The 22554-nt window shown below is 45.3% G+C and overlaps 1 protein-coding gene across 7 annotated transcripts in view; it reads right to left on the bottom strand.

The window, feature by feature from the left end:
• Window positions 1-22554, bottom strand: part of COL26A1 (collagen type XXVI alpha 1 chain) — a 168473-nt gene that overhangs the window by 51940 nt on the left and 93979 nt on the right. For 5 of the 7 annotated variants that reach the window (XM_042025972.1, XM_042025973.1, XM_042025971.1 and 2 more), the window contains exon 4: window positions 3334-3375. The exons of the other annotated variants lie outside the window; for them this stretch is intronic. In XM_042025972.1, the coding sequence (XP_041881906.1) occupies window positions 3334-3375 (42 nt within the window). The remainder of the gene's footprint in view (window positions 1-3333; window positions 3376-22554) is intronic. 7 annotated transcript variants of the gene reach the window in all.

The raw sequence follows: 22554 nt of genomic DNA, 5'->3' as shown, positions 1-22554 counted from the left end.
CACCCAAAAATACCACCCATGCCTGTGTTCAGACCAAGACTACTGAGGAACAGACAGAGTGAATGCACAGCCTAAAGCACAGCCTAAAACACAGCCTACCCTGGCAGACAGGACTCTCCATCCTTGCAATACAAACACAGGCAGGCAGAAGGGTTAATATGCCTGAAAGTTTGTCTGCTTTTTCCACATCAGTTGATCTAATAAAAAAGATTGATTCTCCCCACAAATCTGGCCTCACTTTAACAAATCATTTGGTTTGACACAAAGGACTATATTCAGATAGTTTAAATTCCACTTCACTCCCTGAAACTAAAATTTCTAATGGGCTGAAGCCTCAGGAACAGCCAATAGCAAAGGCCAGGCAGAGACACCCACCTTGGGAAGGGCTGGAAGTGCCTGAGTGCAGCCAGAAGCATCTGCAGATCTCTCTGTACTGCGGTGCTTAGGAGCCCACGAGGAACGTCGCAGTGTGAAAGAAAACACACAGCCCTTCCTGTACCTTTCAGAAATACAGCAGCAACTCACACTTCTGAAAGCCTCCCGGTGGTAAACATAACACCGTTATTGCCTGCCCACCTTTCCTGAGGCAGCATGCCAGATGCCTGAAGTGACAATCCCAAAGTATTGGGATGCAGATCACCAGGGTGTAGAAAAAGCCCATAACCACATTCAGGCAATATTGTCTCTGCCTTGCTGCCTGGCCCCACACTTCCAAAGGGTTTAGCCCACGTCCTAAAATCAGAGTATCATTTGGAAGCTAAATGACTAAAATCAAATCATGGAAGGAAACCTTCAAACAGTGGGCAACAAGAGGAATCCCAGGTCAGATTGCCAAGAAGGAGGATTCCTTCCACAGACAAAAATACCCTAAAAATCCAACCAACCTATAAATCATAGAAGGATAGAATGGTTTAGGTTGGAGGGGAACTTAAAGCCCATCCCCCAGCCATGGGCAGGGACATCTTCCACCATCCCAGGCTGCTCCAAGCCCCATCCAACCTGGCCGTGGACACTTCCAGGGATCCAGGGGCAGCCACAGCTTCTCTGGGCATCCTATGCCAGGGCCTCCTCACCCTCACAGGGAACAATTCCTTCCTAACCTCTAATCTAAACCCCCCTTCTTTGAGTATAAAACCACTGCCCTTTGTTCTGTCACTATTTGCCTGTATAAAAACTTCCTCTCCTTCCTTTTTATAAGCCCTGTTTAAGCACTGGAAGGGGCTCTAAGGTCTTCTTGGAGTTTTCTCTTCTCCAGGCTGAACAACCCCAGCTCTCTCAGCCTGTCTTTGTAGGAGAAGTGTTCAGAGCATCCTAAACACCCATCAGAACCATCACGAGCACCCAGCCCCTATTCCCTAACCTGCTGTCACATTAGCAGAATAGCAGCATCACTAGATTTTGCCTGGATGAAACCTTAAAAGTGTGTGAAAGTGCAGAGTGGAGCAAACCACATTTTAAAATGATTTAGTATCTTGCCTCCTCTGAGGGCTGTGGTGTGCAAGGGCAGGACTCTTTGTGCTCTCTGTGGATACTCAACAGGACAGATGTTGAAAAGGGCACAGCCACCAAGGGAGAAACTGAAGCACAGAGTTTCAGGCCAAGGAAACAAATCACCACTTTAAAAATACAATCCAGAACTGGGACTGGTCTGTGGAATGACCAGTAATAAGGACTGCAGAAAATGTAGATATAATTTCTGCTGACACAATACTTTCCCATGTGTCCTTGGACATGTCATCAGTTCCTCCCCATGGCAGCTCCAACACGAAGGTCACTGTGGTAAGAAGTGCATTTGTGTGCCAGAACATGCCCAAGTTAACAGAAGCAAGCAAGCAACAGCATCCCAAACCACAGCAGAGAGTAGGAAAGAGAATGAGGATAGAAACAAGGACTGAAGGATCCTTCCCTCCCAGAAGGATTGGGGCTGGCTTCTCTATTCAGATATTGAATTTTTTTCCTGATACAGTAAGAACTAAGAATTTCAAGGAAGCTGTTACACGCTCCAGATATCCTCTGGTCTCCACAGTGAGCACCGGGAACAGTGTTGGGCATCTTCAGGGTCCCACCCAAGGGATCCAGCAGTGCAGGTTTGACACAGATCCTTCCCAGGCTGCCCTCTCTGCCCTGTTTGGCTGCTTCCCACTCCTCCAGCTGTGCCTGGGACCCATGGCCAATTCCACCCTGAACAACCATTCCATGAGGAATCAGCAGCACGTTCTGTGACACCCATGGGCAGAGCACAGAGATGAACTGAGCTACAGCAAGAAGCACAGCTCCGTAGAGGGTGGGGCACAAAGACTGGGGCTTGTCCTAATCTGAGGCTTCATAGGAGCTTCTGGGCTGTGGGACATGAGTTTTCCTGCTGAGTGTGTGTTCAGCAAGGAGAGCACAGGGGCAGAGCAGTGAGAGCTCCTCATGCCCTGTCACACCACTGCCTTCACAACCCAGCACTTGGGATAACTCAGCATGTGCTGCTTCCAAGGTGCCACGATTTTCACCTTCCACAAAACCTGCATGTGGCTGTCCGGTACAAAGACTCCCATGTAAATTCCTACTTCTTGTTGATTAACCATCACTGGAGATATATTTTAGAATTTAAAACCTTGGTTGGGCTTTTGCACTTGCACCAGAGAACTTCCAAGCCTCTTTTAACATAAGTTTGAAGACACACAGTTCATGCACCAGCAAGCAACAAATCAGCTTTCATTCACTTTCAACCTTTAAAACCAGTCTGGTATTTTCAGGGGTGGCTGTTCCAAGACACCACCACACTCAGACACAAGCAAACACCAGGCTGCTGGATGCCAGCAGCTGAGGAACCTCTCTCCTCATTGGAGAGCCTTCAAATAAGGCCAGAGCCACCATTCCTCTGAGTACTCACCTCACCAAGTAACCCCATTTCTGGCTCTTCTCAGCATCCCACCCCCAAAGATTGATGAGAAGCATGAGAGGTTGGGAAAAACAGAGGCATGAGTTTTAATGGGAAGGACAGCACAACAGTTACCCTGAGACAGCCCCAGGAGCCTGGTGTCCTCTCTCAGACAGGGAACCAAGCAGGAAGAAGGAAAGTGAAAGCAGTATGGCCCTTCCCAGGTGTTCATCAGGTACTGCCTGGCCAGTGCCCAGAGAGAAGCAGGCCATTCCCAGCTCCCTTTTCCAGATCCTTGAGGGAAACTGAGGCAAAGAGCAGGCAGAGACTCACAGACCCCCCTCCCACAAGCTTGTCCCCAGAAGCAAAGGGCATCCCTGGCTGGCACAGCCCCCCCTCCCCCAGGAGTGCACCCCAGCTGCTCTGGAGCTCTGCCTTGCGGGGAGTCTGTGGTGCCCACTTACGGTCCTGGCTGGGAAAGGACCCGTGCTGGCGGCCAGAGGAACCTGCGGGGGGAGACAAGGAATTATCACTGGGCTCGTGTCAAACCCTCGCCCTGCACAGCACTGCCTCAGCAGAGGAAAAGTTCACTCAGCTGGCGGAGCAACACTTGGTCAGGAATGGAAGAGCCTCTGTTGCCCCTCTGCCAGCAGCAACCCCGGCCCCCCGGCATGCACAGCACACACCATCCTCCCGAGGGCTGACATGAGCCTCTAAAACAGCCCCTGCCTGCTCTGGAGATGATGCTTCTGAGAAATACAACCTCAGACAAAGCTCCTGAAGAAAACAGGCTGCAGCATCCACTCTGGCTGAGTGTAAAAGGGGCTGGGGTTGGATCCGGGGTGGTTTTTTGGGATAACAGCAGTCGCTGCTTCCATCACGCACGATGGAGAAAAAATGGTCCCAGGTGCAAGGAGGGAGAGCAGCTGCTGTTGTTTTGGCTGAACCATGGGGAGAAGAACCCAACACCTTTCCAGCAGCTGGTGCATATGGTGCATATGCTAAAAATGATGTTTATGACAAGAAGAGATAGAATCAAGGTGGAGGGAAGGCCTTTAGCAGAATGGGCACAGCAACATCTCCTAATGCTTCGAAAAACAGAGCACATTTCAGAGGGGTGTCTGCCCCCAGCTCTGCCAAAGACAGCTTGTCAGCTGGTTTGGTGATCTTCCCTCTACAGACTTTTTCTGTTTCCAAGTGTAACACCAGAGAGGACTACTCCCACTGCCTTTATAACCAGTCTGAGGTCTGTGAAGACCTAATTATTTAAGTCTGTGAACCACAAAGCACTTTCATCTGGAAAGCACAATATATGAGCAAATCAGTATCTGTGTTTTGTGAATAAAAGGGTAATAAAAGGAAAAAGAAAAATGCTAAACAAGCTGAGAAAATAACTGTCTTAGTAGGAAAAACTTCCCCCAGCACTGGAGGGTGACGGTCCCATGGAAGTGATGGATATTAGTCATGATCAGCACACATAAAACCATCTTGAAGATACTAACTGCAAACAACTGTTACAAGAGTTTACAAGAGTGTGTTTGTTGTACCAGTGTCTAGAAACATCACATTAAAACCAACCAAACAAGATCAGATAATTGCTTTGAATGTGGTTTTTGTTAGTTTGGGGTCCTGGATGGTTTTGTGCAAATGCCTGGGAAGCTGGGCAGCCAACTTGCTCATGGTCCTCCTACTCATCCTCACTGGGAGGAACGGGAGATGCTGGTGCATTTACACCAGTGCAAATCTGGACAATGTCTGGAGTCCCTTAGGACCCTCAAAGAGTCACCAAAGCCCACACATATTTCTTTGGAGGATGATGCTTCAACTTTCCTCCAGCTCTGCTGTGTCACTCAAGCTTTAAAGCACACAGCAGTGATACTGGGCTGAGGCCTGTCCCACAGTCAGTGTTACATTCCCCTATTCTTTGAGGGAAATAAATAGAGACTTGACTTCTGGTGTGACTCCCAGCAGATGTTTTTGTAATGTTGGGCAAGTTTGGGACACATGGATGAACAGAAAACTGCCCAGAATGAACACCAGCACTATCTTATCCCATTTTCCTTAAAGACACCCTGTCTCAGCAGGACCTGACCCCAAGACCCTCCCAGGATTGCCAGTGTGGGGAATCTTTTCAGCTAGTTTAATCCAATATTTGGGATTCAGTGTTGTTCATTCAGCAAGGACATGGTAAATCAGATCCCTGAGGGGATGCTGCCATAAAGTCCTATCATATTTTTTCTCAGATGAGCAACCACAGTCTGTGCTGCCCTGCTCACTGCACTTCTCCTCCCACCAGCTCGAGCAGTGGGAGCCAGGCAGCAGCATTTGCCTCTAGGAAATTCTGTAGGGAGAAGGTGATGGCCATGCTGCAGCCTTTCCTGCATCCCCAGTGCCAGCAGGCTCCAAGCTATGTCAAGTCCTGCTGCAACCCCATCTCTGGATGCAGAGGAGAGAGCGGGCAGGAGGGATCTGGGACACATCCTAGGGCAGGGCAGCCTGGCTGGGTCCCAGTGTCACTTAAGTGCAAACAGAAAACACGGCATTCACTGAGTGAGACCTTCCTGTTGCATGGCCAGGAGCACTTTTGCAGCAGGAACCACACAGGGGAGTCCCAGAAACCTCCCACAGAAACCTCCCTCCAGATACCCCAGCTCCTGATCCTGTCAGATATGATGGGTGTCTAAATCTCTTTCCTCTTTTTACAGGTCTGCCTTAAGACTGCAGCAAGCCACAGCAATTCCCTGCTTCACAGAAAACCAGTCCCACCCAGCCTCCTCCCTGCCTTGGCTACAGCAGCCACAGGATTGCAGGTCAGGACTGGGATGCAGCCCCAGCACCTTCTCCAGCTCCCAGAACAGCCAGCTGGGCAGGCTCGTATCCTTCTCCTGCAAGAGGAGGCAGAGCTCTCTCATCCAGGTCAGGTACTAGCACAGCCAAGTCTCAAAGAGCCTAAAACCTGTTATCCTGGGCCATAACAGCTGCCCTCCACGCCAGGGGAGGACACATCAGCTGCAAGAGGAGTGCAGAGAAACAAGAATCAAGCTTCACATTTTAAGCCCAAGTCTGGCAGAAGCCTCCCCTTTGCACTGAGACTGTCAGTGCAGCACATTGATTGTGAGTGAAGGGGAAGAAAATTAATCTTGTCTTTCATGTTTGAGGACTTAACATAAGGTCAACCAAACACATCCTGCATGATATTTTTGGGAATGGGTGGTCACAGAAAATGGCAATGCAAAAAGTCTCTTTGCTGCTGGAAGCCCTACCTCACTACAGAGCATCCACACTACCTGCAAGCCATAACAAAATGCTCAAAACCACATGGTTTTGCACTCTTATCCAAATAATAGAATAATCACTATGCAATAAATTTTCTTTCATCATTCAACCATTAACAGCAACTTCAAACCACCAAGTTCTGCTTCTACTTTGAGAAGCAGACAAAGATTCCAGTTTAGTCCTTTCCAGATGAAATTAGATAAATGTTTAATGCCTTCTGCAAGATCTGCAGAGTCAACAAAAATACCAAAGGCCAAAACCAGAGGGATCCTGTTAACTAACTCAAGATCCATCTAGAGTTAAACAGCATCCACAGTGAGAACAGAAAGTTTCTTCCTTTGCACAACACTGTCAGGTCAAGATCAATGACCAAAAAAAAAGTTTACTAGGTCTTTTCTGTAATAGCAACAAGAAGGAAAAACCTAAATCTCAAGAATTGTAACAGAAAGGCCGGTCAAAGGTAGAAATGTATTCCACAGCCCTGTGCAGAGAATCCATTTCTGGACATCTGCCTAAAACTCTGCATCCGCCTTGTGCTGGCTCAACCCCCATTGCTCTTGGCAGGTGAGAGAGAAAATTGGTTATAAAATGAGCTCTATATTTTATAAGTTTCATAAACATTTTTTTGAAAAAAACTGGAATATGAGGTATTCTCAGAGATTCTGTGCCAGAGAGTAATGTGGTCTAACTTGGAAACAGAGTTACCACCTGTTCATGGCAACTGCTCTTTTAATCTTCGTTTCTGTTTTATGAGCTGACCAACACTATTTTATTAGCTGACAATTAGTTTAGGTTGATTTAATTAAGCAAAATTGAGTACAATCCCTCTTTCTTCCAGGGCAAATGTTCTGCAGGATTAGGGGTATGTGCAACTTGGAACCTGTATCAATAAAGCTAAATTCCAGATCTTTTTGTCCAAAACAATCACATGACTGTCCAGGTAAATGTATGTCAGTGGACACAGAGATGGTCTAGGTGTTCTAAGAGAGAAAGAGATGTTCTAAGAAAAGAAAAGATGTTCTAAGAGGAAAAGAGATGTCCTAAGAGAAAAAGGCAGGCTCTGGCTGCCTGGGGAAAACCAGAGGGGATAGTTTGACACAGCACTTGTGCTTAGGTTTAACTGGTTTGAGTTGCCACCTTTGCTTTTAGAATGAGTGTCTGCACCTCCTGGATGGACACTCTGCCAGATAAGGAGAAAGATGAAAAATAACCCAGTCTGAAAACAGTAATTGATTATTTTTCAAGGAGATCAATTCCTCAATTGGAATTCCTCAAGTGGCTCTTCCACTTGTGGCAGTGGGACAGAAAGGGCAGCGTGGGGTGGGAGGAGGAGCAGGCAATGGAGGGGTGGTTTGAGCTGCCCCTGGGAAGTGGCTCATTTAACTCATGCAAGGACGAAGACATGGTCACTGCCTGCCACTGTCAGGCAGCTCTCAGGGTTAGTGCTCCATCTAAAGCTTGAAGCTGATGACAAAAATCTCTTGGTATCAACAGAAGGTCATCTGCATCTTGAGCAGATGCCTCCAAAACGGATGTTGTACAGGAGGCAAGGGTAAGTGTTCGCTCTTTTCTGCCAGTGTTTGCTCTTCTGTGAGCAAATACCCCCACGCATCAGCATCTGGGCTAAAGAACCACAGGTCTGCAGAGCACTGCATAAGGCAGCAGGGGATGGATACCTCAGCTTTAATGTCTTTGGGTTTGGCTTTCGTTGTTGTTGTAACTGTTTTCTTCTTTATTTTTTCCCTTTAATATTTTGTATAACATTTGTAGAGCTGTACTAAGAAGGAATTCCCAGCTGGGCAAACACTTCTAGTTCAACACAAACTCAGCCTTACACACAGACAGGAGCTTTAGCTGTGAGTCAGGTATCAGGCTGAGAGGATTTAGCCTTTCCCAGGCAGGTTGTACAGATGTTTATGCTTGGCTCATTTTAAAGATTCAAAGCAATAATTGACCAAAATCAGCAGCCTTTTGAGTACCAGCCCTCACCAAGGTAAGCTTGAGTGAAATAATAAGGATGAACTTCCTCATGTCACAATTTCTTGGGGCCCATTTTGCAACAAAGCAGAACCCAGTGGTTAATTCTATGTGCAGAACTTGCAGTAGAGGTTGTGGCCACAACTCAGCCCTGGAGGATTGATAGAAATTACTGTAACAGTAGTAGAGGCTCGGGTGCAGTTCAGTGCAGACAATTTTGCAGTCAAATGGCTCTTCTGTAAAATATATGTTGCCTTTGACACTTACTGAGCCTTGAAAAGTGAGCCACCACCATTAGTTGTAATCCCTGGCAAGGAAAGCACTAATAATTCTGACTAATTGTCATGGAAAGTTACCCTGAGTGCAAATTTGACAGTTATAAAAACCCAATTTTGGAATTCCAAATAGGCCAGGAACATAATTAGGCTCTAGATTTTAACACCCTCTTGATCAATGGTGGGGTAATGGAGACCCTTCCAAGGGCTTTGTTTTGAAATGAATGGCGCCATATTGATGAAACAGCTTGGACCCAAACCAGAAATTAAATTGAAAGTTTAAACAATGCAGCTGTATTTTATCATCCTGTATTGTCAAGCTTTAACGAAAATAGCTCCTAAACAGAGCCACATGTTTTGCCTGTTGCCCAAAAACTGAAGGTGAATTTTAAAACCCTTTCCTAAGCTGCAGGATGCCAAGATTTTTCAGCTAGAAGTTATTATTAGGACTCAATAGTATTTCATATAAGCCCTGACAATGGTTTTGTATGGTTTCTGTAAAAGCAACTTCATTTTTTACATCAGGGATGGCTCAGATGAGTGACGCTTCAAAAAAATGGAACCTCTCATGTATTTCTTCTTTTTCCATGTACATGGGACAAAGGCAGATATAAAAGCACATTTCCATCATCACAACCACCAATACAGGGAGTGTAATTTGGATTTCCCCCTCATCTTATGTGTCATTAATGAACATTGTCAGCTGCCTTCTAATCCCTGGACGTGGAGACAGATTTAGTGAGGGTCTATCAGGTATTTCAGTGTCACTGAGAAACCTGCAGTCAGCTCTTACTTTGAGAGTTATCTCTTGCCTTTGAGGATTAAGATATGATTAAAAAAACACTTGTTAGTTACAACATTCCAAGAACCAGACCTTTGATTTTTCTAGCAAATCGGTCAAGAGACGGGAGACAGAAAATATATAATGAGACTTGGTCTTTTTAATATCCAAGGATGGATTTGCACAGCTGGAAAATTAGGGAAAAACTCTGGGGTTTGGCTTGTAATCTGTTCAAATAGCCTAGAGGATTTTAGGGGGTGCAACTCACACAAATTAAATGGGATTCTACTGCATTTATTTATTGGATATAGTATTGCAGTAAGATGGCAAAACTCGGTTCCACATTAAGCAAAAATCTGCTGAAAACCAAAGAGCACATTAAGTTCTACCAGCCTTTCCCATAAAAGTTCAAGCATTCAATCTCAGTTTTGAGTATCCATAATCCCAGAAACAAGACAGAAAAAGCTCCAGGACTGTAACCCTCCAGTGGAGTAGGTTCCATGGCTCAACCCTCCCCTATGCTCCAAGGATGAGGTATTAAAATTGGATCTCTGAGGAAGCTTGCAGAGGGGTGCACACAACTTTCATCTCGGTCCACCGGATGAAGGAAGGGAGATGAGACATAAAGAGATAAAAAAGCTGAGAACAAAGAGGTCTGTGTGGTGCCTCCAGCCTCCCTCACGCTGGATAAACATGTCTATCAGAGCCTGAGGTCAGGGTAAAGCCTCTGACAACGGTGCTCTGCAAGTCTGAGGGTCTTTTATCTCCCTGTGCAACTCAGGCTTCCCAAAAGCACGCACACCAACTTACCCAGAAGGTTTCCATGGAGTGTCACCCATTTTCCTCCTGCTGGAAGACCTGTGAGCTGGACACTGTGTGCCAGCACTGACCATCAGCACCACAGGAAGGGCTGTGGGAGCTGCTCTCCTGGCACAGCACCAGGGATCCCCAGCAGCAGCCTCTGTGCCCAGTCCAGCAGGACAGGCCACGGGCAGCGCCCCGCTGGAAGGCAGAACTCCCCTGGGACTGGAATTTAGGCAATTTCTCCACGAGGGATGGTGCTACCACAGGGACACAGCAGCCATCCCAAGCTCAATGAGCACCACTAACACCACATGGTGACACAGCAACCTCTGGTGTGCTTGCCAGGCATGCAAATCAGGCAGGGATGCTCAGCCTCTGGAGAGATCCCTCCTTCTCCCTCTTCCTGCTCCACCTTCCCTCCTCCACGGGGAGCCCAGGGGACTGGTGAAAAGGAGACAGGCAGACAGATGAACTTCAGTGAGATGAATGTCTTTCTTCATGTTTTAGATCACTCGCTAATTAACATGGATGTGGTACATCCTTCCCTTGCATATATCAGGGACATTAAGTGTGTTACAGGGGCTGAGTGACTCACAGTCATATCAGAGGTCACACATGTGCCTTGAGCACAGCATGAGAAATGCTATTTTTATTCATCTTTTCACCCATCATTTTACTGCACTGCATTCTCAAATGCTACCTAAATGTCAGGATGAGGAGATGGTTTTTAATGAGGTTACCACTCCCATTCATCTGCCACTGTTCAATACCTCATGGGCATTTTTATCTCTCCTAGTACACTAACAAGACTGTAAAAGAGGCAAGATAAACAGCAGCCAAATAACTCGGATATTGTAGCCTGGTATGTGAACACGGACTTTCAAAAAAGCCACCACTGAGGTGGCTAAGGATGGAGCAGCACCAACCTGTCCTGTGGCAAATTATCTCTACAGTCCTTTCATGGCTAATGAACATCCAACAACGCTTGATAAAAACAGTGTCTGCTACTGATCAAGTACTGGTTGCTTTGTATCACACTTGAATCTAACAGGAAGAAATGTCCAAGAAGATGTATTGTCTAAGTTTAATGTTTTATCAAAACCAGATGAGCACACATAGCCCGAGGTGCTGGGCAAAAGCCAAAACATACAAGCGGGAAACTGCAAGCGGGTAAAATGTGACACTTGAATTAAAAGAGAGGTGGTTCCCTCCGTGCCAAAAACATTTTTACCATGATGGTACTGTGTATCTGGAACACCTCCACCTCCCCAAACAGAACACTGTAGTTGCTACAAAGCCTCCCCATGTCAGGCTCTGCTGAGTGGAAATCCCAGCTCAGACCACCTCTGGATGATGCACTCCAGTGCCTTTCCTTTTTACACATTCATTTACACAGACATGTACATGTGCACACACCCAGAGGAAAACTGCTTCCATCATTTCTACACTCTGGAATACTACTGAGCAGCTTTCTGAATGATTTCCCTCATGCTATGGCCTTGGCCTTCAGTGAGGAACCCTGCCCAGTGTTCTTTTCAAAGACATGGTGTTACGGTGGAGAATAAGCAAGACAGAACTGCCAGAGGTTTAGCCCTGACTTTCCAGTGACCACCCTCCACCTATGCCTTGCTCCACTCTCTGCCTTTTTCAGTCTAAGTCCCTTTGGAGTCCACTGAAGCCAGGTTTGGAGTCACTGGGATGTGGAGATGTGTATTTAAGCTGGAATGGACGTGTCTTTTCTGATGTAAGGCCCCAGCTTGTAGTTTCATAGCTCCCAGCTGCTGAGGAAGCACAGTTCAGTGGTGCTTACTGAGCCTACAATTGACTCCCAGGACAGCCAACACCAAGTACCAGGTGGCTTGGGGAATTCTGCCATGTGCACTTAAGTAAAGATCCTAAACTCTCTGTGACAAGAACATGAGGGGAATAGAAGGCACCAAACCATCACTAAGCTATACTTGCACATTTTTTATGTGCTAAATCGTTGTTTTCAATTTACTTCTAGCAAGGAAAATATCTATTGAGTGGGTTTGTCACATTCCTGTAAAGCACAATCCACCAGTGCCCATTGAAAAAGCCGCAGGGCAACAGGAAATGTCTCAAATGCCCCCAAATTCCTCACTCCCCATCATCATCTCTATCCCTCTGAAACCTGGCTACACTTTACACCATGAAAATTAGTAGCAGAAGAGGCATTCTAGCCCCTGGACATTTTAAGTTTTCTGTCCAGCCAAGTCCATGGAAAAGGCACTGCCCTATCCACTGCCACAGATGCAATGGCCACAGTTCCCTCACTAATGTCCCCCTCCTCCTCTATTGCTGAAAAGTAACATAACTGTTGGAAAGAACTGCAAAATAGTTTTTAAGGTTCATTAAAATATTTCAAAAAGTCACTTTGATTTAAAAACCCACCTTAGTAAAGCCATATTTATAGTTTCTTTCCACAGTCTTCGTCCATTTATACAGCTGCAGTTCCTCCAGAAGACAGTTCAAAGAAATGCAGCTCCAGGCACCCAGTCAGAGCCTAAAAATCCACTGCTGAGTTGCCCAATATTTTACTAATAAAATTTGTCTTCAGTGATATAAATTGAAAATGCAAAGCAGCAACCTGCTCACAATCTACTGCAGAGGGGTTTCAACCTGTGGCTCAATCCCATGAAAAAAGGTGTTCCACATGACTTATGATTGCTGGAGGCAGATAAGGAAAGAAATTGAGTAAGTAGGTGTTGAAACTTCTTAGAAATCTGACCATATCCTGGGGTATTTTCAGCTGCTCACAGAAACAGACACTTCATTTCTGATCTGAGATCAGGGCAGCCACTTGATGACTTCTAGGAGAACAGGCCACCTGCTTTCACAGCCTCTACAAAAGGACATTCTCCCAGTTAAAGCTTCCACACAAGCCCTGTTTTCCCAGTGAAAAGATATTTTGATTGCTTCTGCCTGAGGGCCAGGATACCCCAAGGAGAGGAACCAACTGCAGCAGCACAACACATCAAAAGCTGTTCTCACGATGCTGTCAGATTCAGCTTAGCTGAAAAAAAGCACAAATAAATTTCCTCCCAGTGCCTGGGTACAGCCTTCCTGCTCCACCCAGTAAGACACAGGTCAGAATTCAAGACTAGGAGCAGGGGATAAATTTGGAATTGCTGAACTCTTCTAAAAACCAAAAGCAACAGAAGTTCTACGCTGTGCAGGAATTACAAAATATTAAAATTAGGATAGTATCAAAAGGTGCACAGAAAACCTAAAAGGTATTTGTTTTCCTACATTGCTGCCCTTGAGCTGTAGCATCTACCAATGCAGCATTTCTTCTGAGTCTCCATTGTTCCCATGCAAAAAAAAGGAATGTTTAGGGCTGCAGAAGCTGCCACCCGGCAGGTCCTGCTGTAGCTGTGAGTTTTCTCCAAGCCCACAGAGGGCTCTGCTCTGAGTGGTCTCTTGGTGCTCCTGAGCATTGTTGTTAAATGAGAGAGCACTATTTGACTTGCAAAGTCAATTCATGCACAAGCAAGGCTGTAGTTATGTTTGCTTTTTTTTAAAAAAAAAAAACCCAAACCACATAAGCTTATTGAGGGGCTAACAGAACAAGAGTCAAGTGTGTTATCAGTGAATGGAGACAACCAAATTGTTTTGAGCTTGAGATGTAAGATGCTGACTGAGAAATGCTGGACCTGGACTGCACAGTGACTGCCTGTAAGACCAGCAAGGCTAATGAGAACAGCAGGACAGGAATATCTCCAACAGCCAGACTCTACATCCTAAAATTCTTTCATTTCAGTTACTATGAAATTCCAGTACTTCTCTGATAACATCTAGAAGGCAAATGTTACCACAGCACAATCTCCGAGGAAGCAAATTTCAAAATTGAAATGACCTCTGAAATATTTGCCTCCATCACTTTTGCCAAGAAACTTGGGGCAGTTCTCATCTTTCATCATTGCTGATTCTCAGCTTTTGACAAACAGTAAGCATTAGGTTATTATTAGTAGCAATATCTTAAATAAGTGCCCAAGAATCCATTTACCCTTTGGTATTGAAAAAATTTCAAAGAAAGAAATTACTTTAAAACAAATAAACAAACATAAAAACCCCTACCACTCAGAAGTTCGGCTTAGCTAGCATGCCTGGATTCAATCTATAGCTCCTCAGAAATCACAAGCCAGTGGAAGGTTAACTGGAAATCATGGGATGGGAATGCATTTGGAATTCTCATTGTGGAGGGTAAATGACACATTTTTAAACTCTGAAGCTTGGTTGGTATTTCAGGCAGTGAAATACCTGCCCAGCCACCTTCTGCCCATGTTTGATGGGACAGGTGGTTCCACTCACATCAGCCTTGAGTACAACACTGTGTCCTCAGCTCTCACCCGCTCGTGGGGTACGTAGGAGAATCATTTACCTCAATACCAACACTGTTCATATTTTTCCAAGGAGAGGGCATCCTTCCTGCTACATTCCCTGGACCAAAAAATATTACTGACAGGGTTACAGCTCCCTGGGGACATAGACAATTGCTTTCTTACTTCACACCCTTGGATACATGCATCTGACTCCAGATGTCCATAGAACATTTCATTCTATAGCAGGCTACTGATTTCCCTCACCATTTTTCAATTAATGAGTGATTTGATTAGCACTGGCCAGGATATGGGCAGTTGTGAGCACACTGAATTTCAGAAGGAAAGTTGTACCATAAAGTCATACATATCATTGACAGGAACCCTAAAAACAACCATTATTCAGGACATTTTTCCCCCACACAAACCAAGACAACCTCAGAGTCAGACAAACCCTGAAACGCTCCTTGGGCCATGCCTGCTCTGCTCTCAGGACGGGATGTACCCCTCCCCTGGATAACTTGGCCTTGCCTGTGCTAATCCAGCTGTTTTATTTTGTGAATTGGAGTCTTACTGCAAAGGCAAGAGAGCCACGAGTTCAGATTCGGCGGTGCACAGGGGATTTTCTCTGATAATCCCACTCGTCATTACGGAAGCTTGATGTGCAAACGATGAGCCGCTAATATCCACCAGGGAGAAACCAGCCTCAGACTCCACAGGCCATTCAGGGGCTGCATCTGTGGATCTTCCAAACATGATTAAGTGCCTCAACTAGAGGGAACTGCTTTTTCTTTCTTCCCTTTTAATGAATAGCTCAGAGTTCAGAACATAGGGAAGAGAAAAAGTGCCTGAAAATGGTCAAGAGTGCAATCGAAAGGATCTGGAAACTTCATCTTGAGTGCCTTCAGGCTCCTTGCATCCTACAACAAATTTTATATCCTCTCTCCTGTATCTTAACCAGGAAGGCTAAGGGGAAAAGGTCACACTCACCTCAGAGAACTGAGGATCTCCTGGTCTGGACAAAATCGCACTAAAGGCCAGCAAATATTTTGACATATCAAAGTGGAACCATGTCATTTTATACCAGGCAGAATCCACCTCCTTCACCAGCAGCTCAACAGACAAGTTTCCCATTGTGAGCATATAATGTTTTATATTAACTGAGTTAACGATGTCATGGCCAGTAACTCTTCCCTCCTGACTCTCAGTTATTTCCCCTTGTTTTTCACAGGACATAAATTGCAAGTTCTGATAACCAGCAGCGGTAACTGTGCGGCGTTTTCCCCTGTTCTTTCCCCTTCTCACTTTATTCTCTTCCCATAATCAGTTTTATATGAAAAAGTCCTATTGATTGTGACTGTATGCAAAATGTCCATCGATCAACTCCCTGCAGGGGTTAAATACTGTGAGCTGCCAGTGCCTGCAGCTCTGTTTGCCTTGGGACACTCCTGCATGTGCAGTTCCTGTCCCACAGCTTGGCCTACAACCTTTTGAGACATTCAGGACTGACAAATTACAGCACAAAGTTCAGAGCAAGAAGCATTCTGATGAGGGCTCTGATACAAAGAATATGAAAGATCAAGCAGAAAACCTGCTTTCAAATGTTTTTAGCTGGTGTTGAAGGACAAATCTCAGTAAAGTTGAGACGAGAGGCAACCATCAGCTCAACTTCTGAAAAAAGTCACCAGTTATGTCACTCTGGCTCAGTTCTCAGTAAAACATCCAGCTCAATGGAGCAAGTTGCTTGAATTTCTCTCTCTCATGGCTTACATTAATTAAGTACTACTTAATGCAATATGATGTTTTAGTCATTGTATTCTCAAAGAAAGTTAAGCAACACTGAAACTGTTCTCATGGCAAAGTTACTTGGCTGCATTACATCTCCTACAGATGTCATCACACAGATTTAACATGTGGGTCATTCTATCTGCACAAATCAGGAGTAACTGCAGCGGAGTCAGCAGAATCCTGCTGCCATAGAGCCTGTGTGAGATGAGAAATGGGGCTGCTGCCTTCTTCCCTCAGCTATCCCACTGGAACACCGGAATACGCAATGGGGGAGGCACTTGCTAAGAGAGGAAGAGGTGAGAACGAAAAGCAGTGTAAAAGCACAGGGTGGTTCACATTTTGTGAGTTTGGATTCATTGCCCACTTGCTTGAGCTACAGAAGTTGCTTGGGCTGCAGGAGTCACTTCAGGCAGATTGTGACGTGCTGCATTTGGAGAGGGTTTTTCTCCTACCCTTTGACCTTATGAAGGTGAAAAGGAGTCAGAGCAATGGTGTGGCCTCTGCCAGCCCCACCAGCATCTGCTGTATTCCCCTCCTGTGCTTTCCTCCTTTTTCTAGCTAAAGAGTCTACAGCACGTAGCATAATTCCTGTTACAGGAAGGAGAAGTTAATGCTGAATCTGGAGAAGCCAGGGAAGTATCAAGAGATTTCCAACAGCTGACGGCTGCTCTGGAGGAAAATCCAGCTGCTCATTTCCATGCAGTGACCTGTTAAAGTTGGAACAGCAAATTTCCAAACCAGTCTGCAGCCATGCCTGGAACAATGAAGCATAAATAAATTAATTTCTTATCTCGGAAAGGCTTATGAGTGTCTCACTCCGTATGCAAGCTTTTCAGGAAATGGGGAAGAGGGAGAAAATCTTCCAAAATTTTTGCACTAAAATAATTTATACTTCTTGCAGTCAGAGAAAGGGAAAAATTGATAAGAGAATAGCAACTTTTTGTGGGAGGGAACAAGTAATGCTGTCTATAGGAGAGCAGGAAAAGTTGTTTTAGACTCTGGCACTCCCTCTTCATTAAAGGCAGCGGGAATTCGACCGCACACATGTACAGCTGTGACTGGCACAGGCTTTCTGTTGGATTCCCCCCACATAAAACTCCACTGAAGAGTAACTGGTTCTGCTGATAGCAGCACACAGCCAGCATGTATGGCCTCAAAATGACACATGCACAAAGTAACGCCAGTTCCAGCCCCAAAAACTTGTATTCCCACCAGCCAAGGGATGAGGCCAGCAGGAGACAGACAGGCAGGGCGGTGACCAGCAGTGCCCTGGCTCTGTAGCAGAGCTGGACTTTTCTTCAACTGCAGTTGTTTGCCCCATCCTTTAAAAGGACACAACCTACAAATGAGTGTTAACACATGGAGGATCTTTCACATCATTCCACACCTTACATGGACACTGACCAGTGGCAGCAGCTCCGACACTTTGCCCCAAGGGTTATGGAAAGGGAGCATTTGAGAAGACTCTCAGTGACATCAGGCAGCTCCACTTGTCAGGCAAAGAGCATGAAATAACAAACACCTGAATTAAAACCTTGAAGGGCTACTGAAAATTTTCTATAATGGCTATTGGAAGGTGATCCTCTTGCTGACCAGAGCAAACCCAAGCTCAGATTGCTGCTGTTCTCTGGGGATTAATTGCACCACATGAAAACAGTGCAGGGTGTGTAGATAAAGAGCAGTCATGACACAAAATAAATGTCTCCTCAATTCAGTCATTTCCCACAGGGAGCAAAAGTTAACCACAAATCCTAAAGACCAGGCAACTGCATTTAAAAGTAATGATGCAAACCATTCTTGAAAATTATTTGCCTGTCCTTAGATTGTAACATTAAGACCATTATTTCAGTTTGACCTTTATGTCACCTAAGATAGAACAAAATAATCCCCACTGTCATAAAACAATACTGCTGGAGATACTTGTACGTGTATCTTACGGTTTTATGAAAATATTTCTCCCAAGAATGCTGTTAAATACCTAGTGCTTTCTTAATTAATCAGGGATTCTCAGCAAAAAGAAAGACCAAAACTTGCAATCTGGAATTCTTAGTTCTCGACTAAGTTTTCACATGAAAACTACGAAGACTTTGGTCAGGGGAAAAAACAAAGGCAATTCAGTAACTTTTTAACTTAGACTAAATGTCAGCTCTCTCCCCTAAAAACGTCAAAGGCAAATGTTCAAACATCCTCCCTAATGCTAATTTTATTAATACTGTCAGCAATTCTCAGTATCTCAATCTAAGACAGTGAGTCAGGCAGCAAATCAATCCAATTGCCAAATCTCCAGAGAGAAAGAAACAACAGAGGAAGCAGGCCAAAGAGATTGCTGATAATGGATATTTAGTCTTTATGTGGGACAAATGCTTTGCTACTTCCTCACACTCCTTTTGCTCCGTTACACTGGGGGCACTCAGTGAGCTGTGGTTTAAATGCCTAAATATAGCCATTTGGATTACACTGCCTGGAATTTTTGTATGGGAAGAATTCCTGACTTCCACTTCCCAAGAGCATCCACAAATGACGCACAGGACACTGCACCAAGGCTGGGGTCTGTGGCTTTCCAGGGTGGGACAAGTGACACTGTGGGGTGAATAAACCCAGCAGCTGGGTCAGATGACTGTGCTCCTTGAGCTCTTCTGTCCTGCAGCCCCTTGGACACAAGGACACCTTGATGACCACACCTGCAGGTCCCCTGTTAGCACAGAGCCATTCCACACACATCAGAATCCAGCAACTTCTGACAGAGTGACACTGAGGACGATTACAGCTGAGACCATGGGAGCTGCTTGTTGAACGAGCCACTGAAATAATTTGGTTGTGGAAACAGGGTTGCTCTTGTTTGTGGAAAAGGACCCAGACAATGGGGTTGATGTCCTGGACAAACAGAACATGCCCAACACGCTGGGGCCTTTGGAGCCATCCCTGGCAGTTTGAATTTCACCAGCATGGCAGGACATGAGGGCACATCCTGCCACCCTGTTCCCTCAGACTGACCTCCTTCCCCTGAAGCACCACTATCTGCAAGACAGTCCTTGCCTACATTGCAAGTGTGGGATTTACCTGCCCTAATCTAGGCACCTGAAAGTGAGACACTGCAGCCCAAGGTGGTCACCCTGGCCTCGATTCATGCTCAGAGGCAGAGTGGGTGACTCACATCCCTCAGTGACCGACCTCCAAGACAGCTCATCCAGACTGGTGGAACCTGTTTCTGTCCTGTCTGTGTGGGGAGCTTTCAGCTTTCCACCCAAGTTGCTCACAGCCACATCAACTTTTCCTTTTTATGTTCTTTGCTGCAAACTTTTATTCATGCCTCCAGCATACAGAAGATTTTCAGCTCCTAAAACAAGCAGGCAGCCGGGGTTTCCAGGGCAGCATTAATGAAAAACCAGCGCTGAAGAGTTTGAGACTTGCTGGGCACTGAATGGCCAATAAACACAGTTGTATTTCCTTGCCAGCATTATTTTTCCTGCTTGGTTATGTTTAAGCTGAGGGACTAAGGAGAAGCTTCTCCACATGCCTGCATGTGGAGGTTTTATTTCCTTTTCATGTGGGAATGGGGCTCATGTTTGATTTGCACTGACCCTTCTTCCCACACAATGCCAGATCTCTATCGCCTTGGCCGCGGGCCACACGCTGTGGTTTGAAACCTGGTCCCTCAGGTAATTATCTGAGGAACATGTACATAGAAATTGATGGTACAAACTCACAGCTGTCAGCCTGGGCTCCGAGTTTGGCTGAGCCAGAAAGGGATTCAAGGAAAACAATCAGCTTCTAAATATAAATTAAGGGTTGGGGATTTTTTTCTTCTACCTTATGGATTTTTAAGAGGCAGAAGTGAGGGAAAGGTGGAAAGTGGTTCTTCTTGATGGGACAAACCTTAGGTCCCTCAAGATGTCTTAGAATTTTGATCAAATTACTTTGTGCCTTCAGCTGTTCTCCTGCAGGACTGGGCACTCTGTCAAGGGGAAATTGCACAGAGACTGAAGCACACGCTCACTGGCACAAGAGATCAAGTCATCTGCTAAAAGTATTTGGGCTTCTTTGAGAAAGTTAAAACGTTTTACACCACTTATTTTGTTAAAGCACTACAGCAAAAAGAATCTGCTAAACGCAAAGTGCAAAGTTAATAGGTGGGATATCCGCTGCTTCCCTGCCTTATTTCTCAGTTGGGCCTGCACTACATAAAACCCCGGGGCTTTCTCTTGCCTTACTTGGGTTGACTTCAATCAGTCCTTAAAATCCTTTTTCCAGTTTCCCAGCTTCTTTTATACTTTCTTCTCTGTCTTCTCTGGGTACTTTCTTCTACATTGGTAGAGAGTTACCCAGCTGGGAGGTCGAGTTTTTGGGCATGACCAAGGTAGTGCGAAACGTTTAAAAATGAAAGGTTTTACAATGTGTCTCTCACAAACATAGCATCCAAAGGAAAAAATCGTGCTAATTATTGACTTATTGACTTATCAAGGCAATTCTGAAGTGTCTGATTATGTGAGCCACAGTATCTTGAGAGCACTTAGAGAGTGTTCTGGTGAGTGACTGGTGAACATGTTCAAGAATTTCTGGAGGCCACTGTGATCCTGAGTCTGAGCAGAGGGGCAGGATGATGCTTATCTTTAAAAATGGAGAACAGAAGCCAGCCATTTTTACATAAATACCCAGGAAATAATGAAGTAGTCAATAATCAGACTATTTATAAGCACCTGGAAGATAATAATCAAATCACTTTACAGTCAATATACATCTGTCCAGAACAAATCATGTCAAACTAATTTCCTTCTCTGATGAAATACTAGGCCTCTTGAGGAAAGAGGCAAAATAGTAGTTTGCACATATCTTGATTTTGGTACGGGTTTATTCTTATTTTTTAGTGACTTTCTCCTGGTGAACTCGGAATACAAAAATGGTTCTGGAGCAGAACAGGGAGTTCTGGATGCCACAGGCTTATGTGTCCCCTTACTCCTTGCTGCAGGCTGGAGAAGCACAGGCAGGAATCTCACCAGCCTGCACATCCCAAAGGAAATCCCATCAATGCAGAACTTCCTAACAGCTCCCAGCCTCTCTCTGGAATGCGTTTAATTTAAAAGAGAAAAAAAGAGAGAAGGAGGTGGGAGCAGGAGGAGAAGAAAGGAAGAAAGATTCCAGACCCAAGATTTATAGAGAGCCAGGTTAGTGGGAAGGGGGAATTAATAACTAAGGGTCGCAGGGTTTTGTGTGTGGATGATGATAACTGGAAATTCACAAGATATAACTGGTAACGGGGGATGAACACCAAGCAACCAAACCCATGTGTGTGGCTGGAGCCAAAACTGATGCTTGCTGCTATGCCAGTGCATGCATACTCCTTTTCCCTGTTTCTTTTTCCAGAAAGAGATGATTTTTGAGGTTGTTTGGGGGTTGGGGCTGTAATTGGTTCTTCCAATATTTTCCAATGGCCAGTCCGGGAAGAAGGAGGGACTACTCCTAATTCTACATGAATTGTTAATTGTTTAGGTGATCAAAACTGAAGCAACAGCAGGAGCTTCCAATAACATAATGATATACACTAATACCAACAAAGAAGAAAATCAATCCATATCACTTTTATTTCCATATTCCCAAATCTTCATCTCAAGCAGGAACAAGAGCCAGGGTGAACCTCCCGCTCCTGCTAGTGCAGTAGTTTGGGCTAAATGAACACAGAGCTGAAATGAAGCCTTACTGTCACTCACAGAGTGATGCCTCCCATGGCTGCAGCTCCCAGCCCTGACCAGAGCTGGTCCATCTCCTGCAGGGTCAGAGCTCTCCAGTCTGGAGCTCAGCCTGCAGGCACTCACTTCTGTTCTCTCACCACTCCCTATTCCCACCACAGAGCCAACACCTTCTAAAACAATCTAAAACACCAGAGGATAGCAAGTCCAGGGATTTAAGGGTTTTAATCCAACGTTGTAGCCAGGCTAAAGCCTCCACTGCAACTCAGGGGGTGAACTCTCAGACCTCTATAAATTGCTCATGAGGAATGCAAGGGCTTTACAGTTACTGATTGACTATAAATCAATTAGATGATCTAATTTCTGCCACACATGTGGAGTTCCATGAAGTTACAAATGAAAAGGTGCAGGAATGATTTCTCATTCTTAGAGAACAGAAGACATGGATAAATCAGCCTTTTCAGAGTTTCTGCTCTGCATGAACTGAGCAAACAAGGCAACAGTTTCATTTTTCATAGCATGAAACAAACTCAATTCAACCATTTCACAGGTGTCACCCGCCCTGAAGAACATTCCACCTACCAGGACAGACCTGACACCAAGGAAGATTTATTCCTCTCCTCTTTCTTCCCTGCTTTCTGGAGAAAAGCATTCCAGCCCAAGCCAGCCACGGTGAGGAGATGTTCAGGCTCTTTAATCAGGAAAACACCAGACTGCTTTTAAACTCTGCTGTGGAGGAGTCTCGTGTTTGAATGTGACA

Source organism: Corvus kubaryi, unplaced genomic scaffold, assembly GCF_017639235.1.
Source record: "Corvus kubaryi isolate FWS band 111438036 unplaced genomic scaffold, C.kubaryi_AGA036_p1.0 37284, whole genome shotgun sequence".
Taxonomy (NCBI): domain Eukaryota; kingdom Metazoa; phylum Chordata; class Aves; order Passeriformes; family Corvidae; genus Corvus; species Corvus kubaryi.
This window is presented reverse-complemented; position numbering and strand designations above follow the sequence as displayed.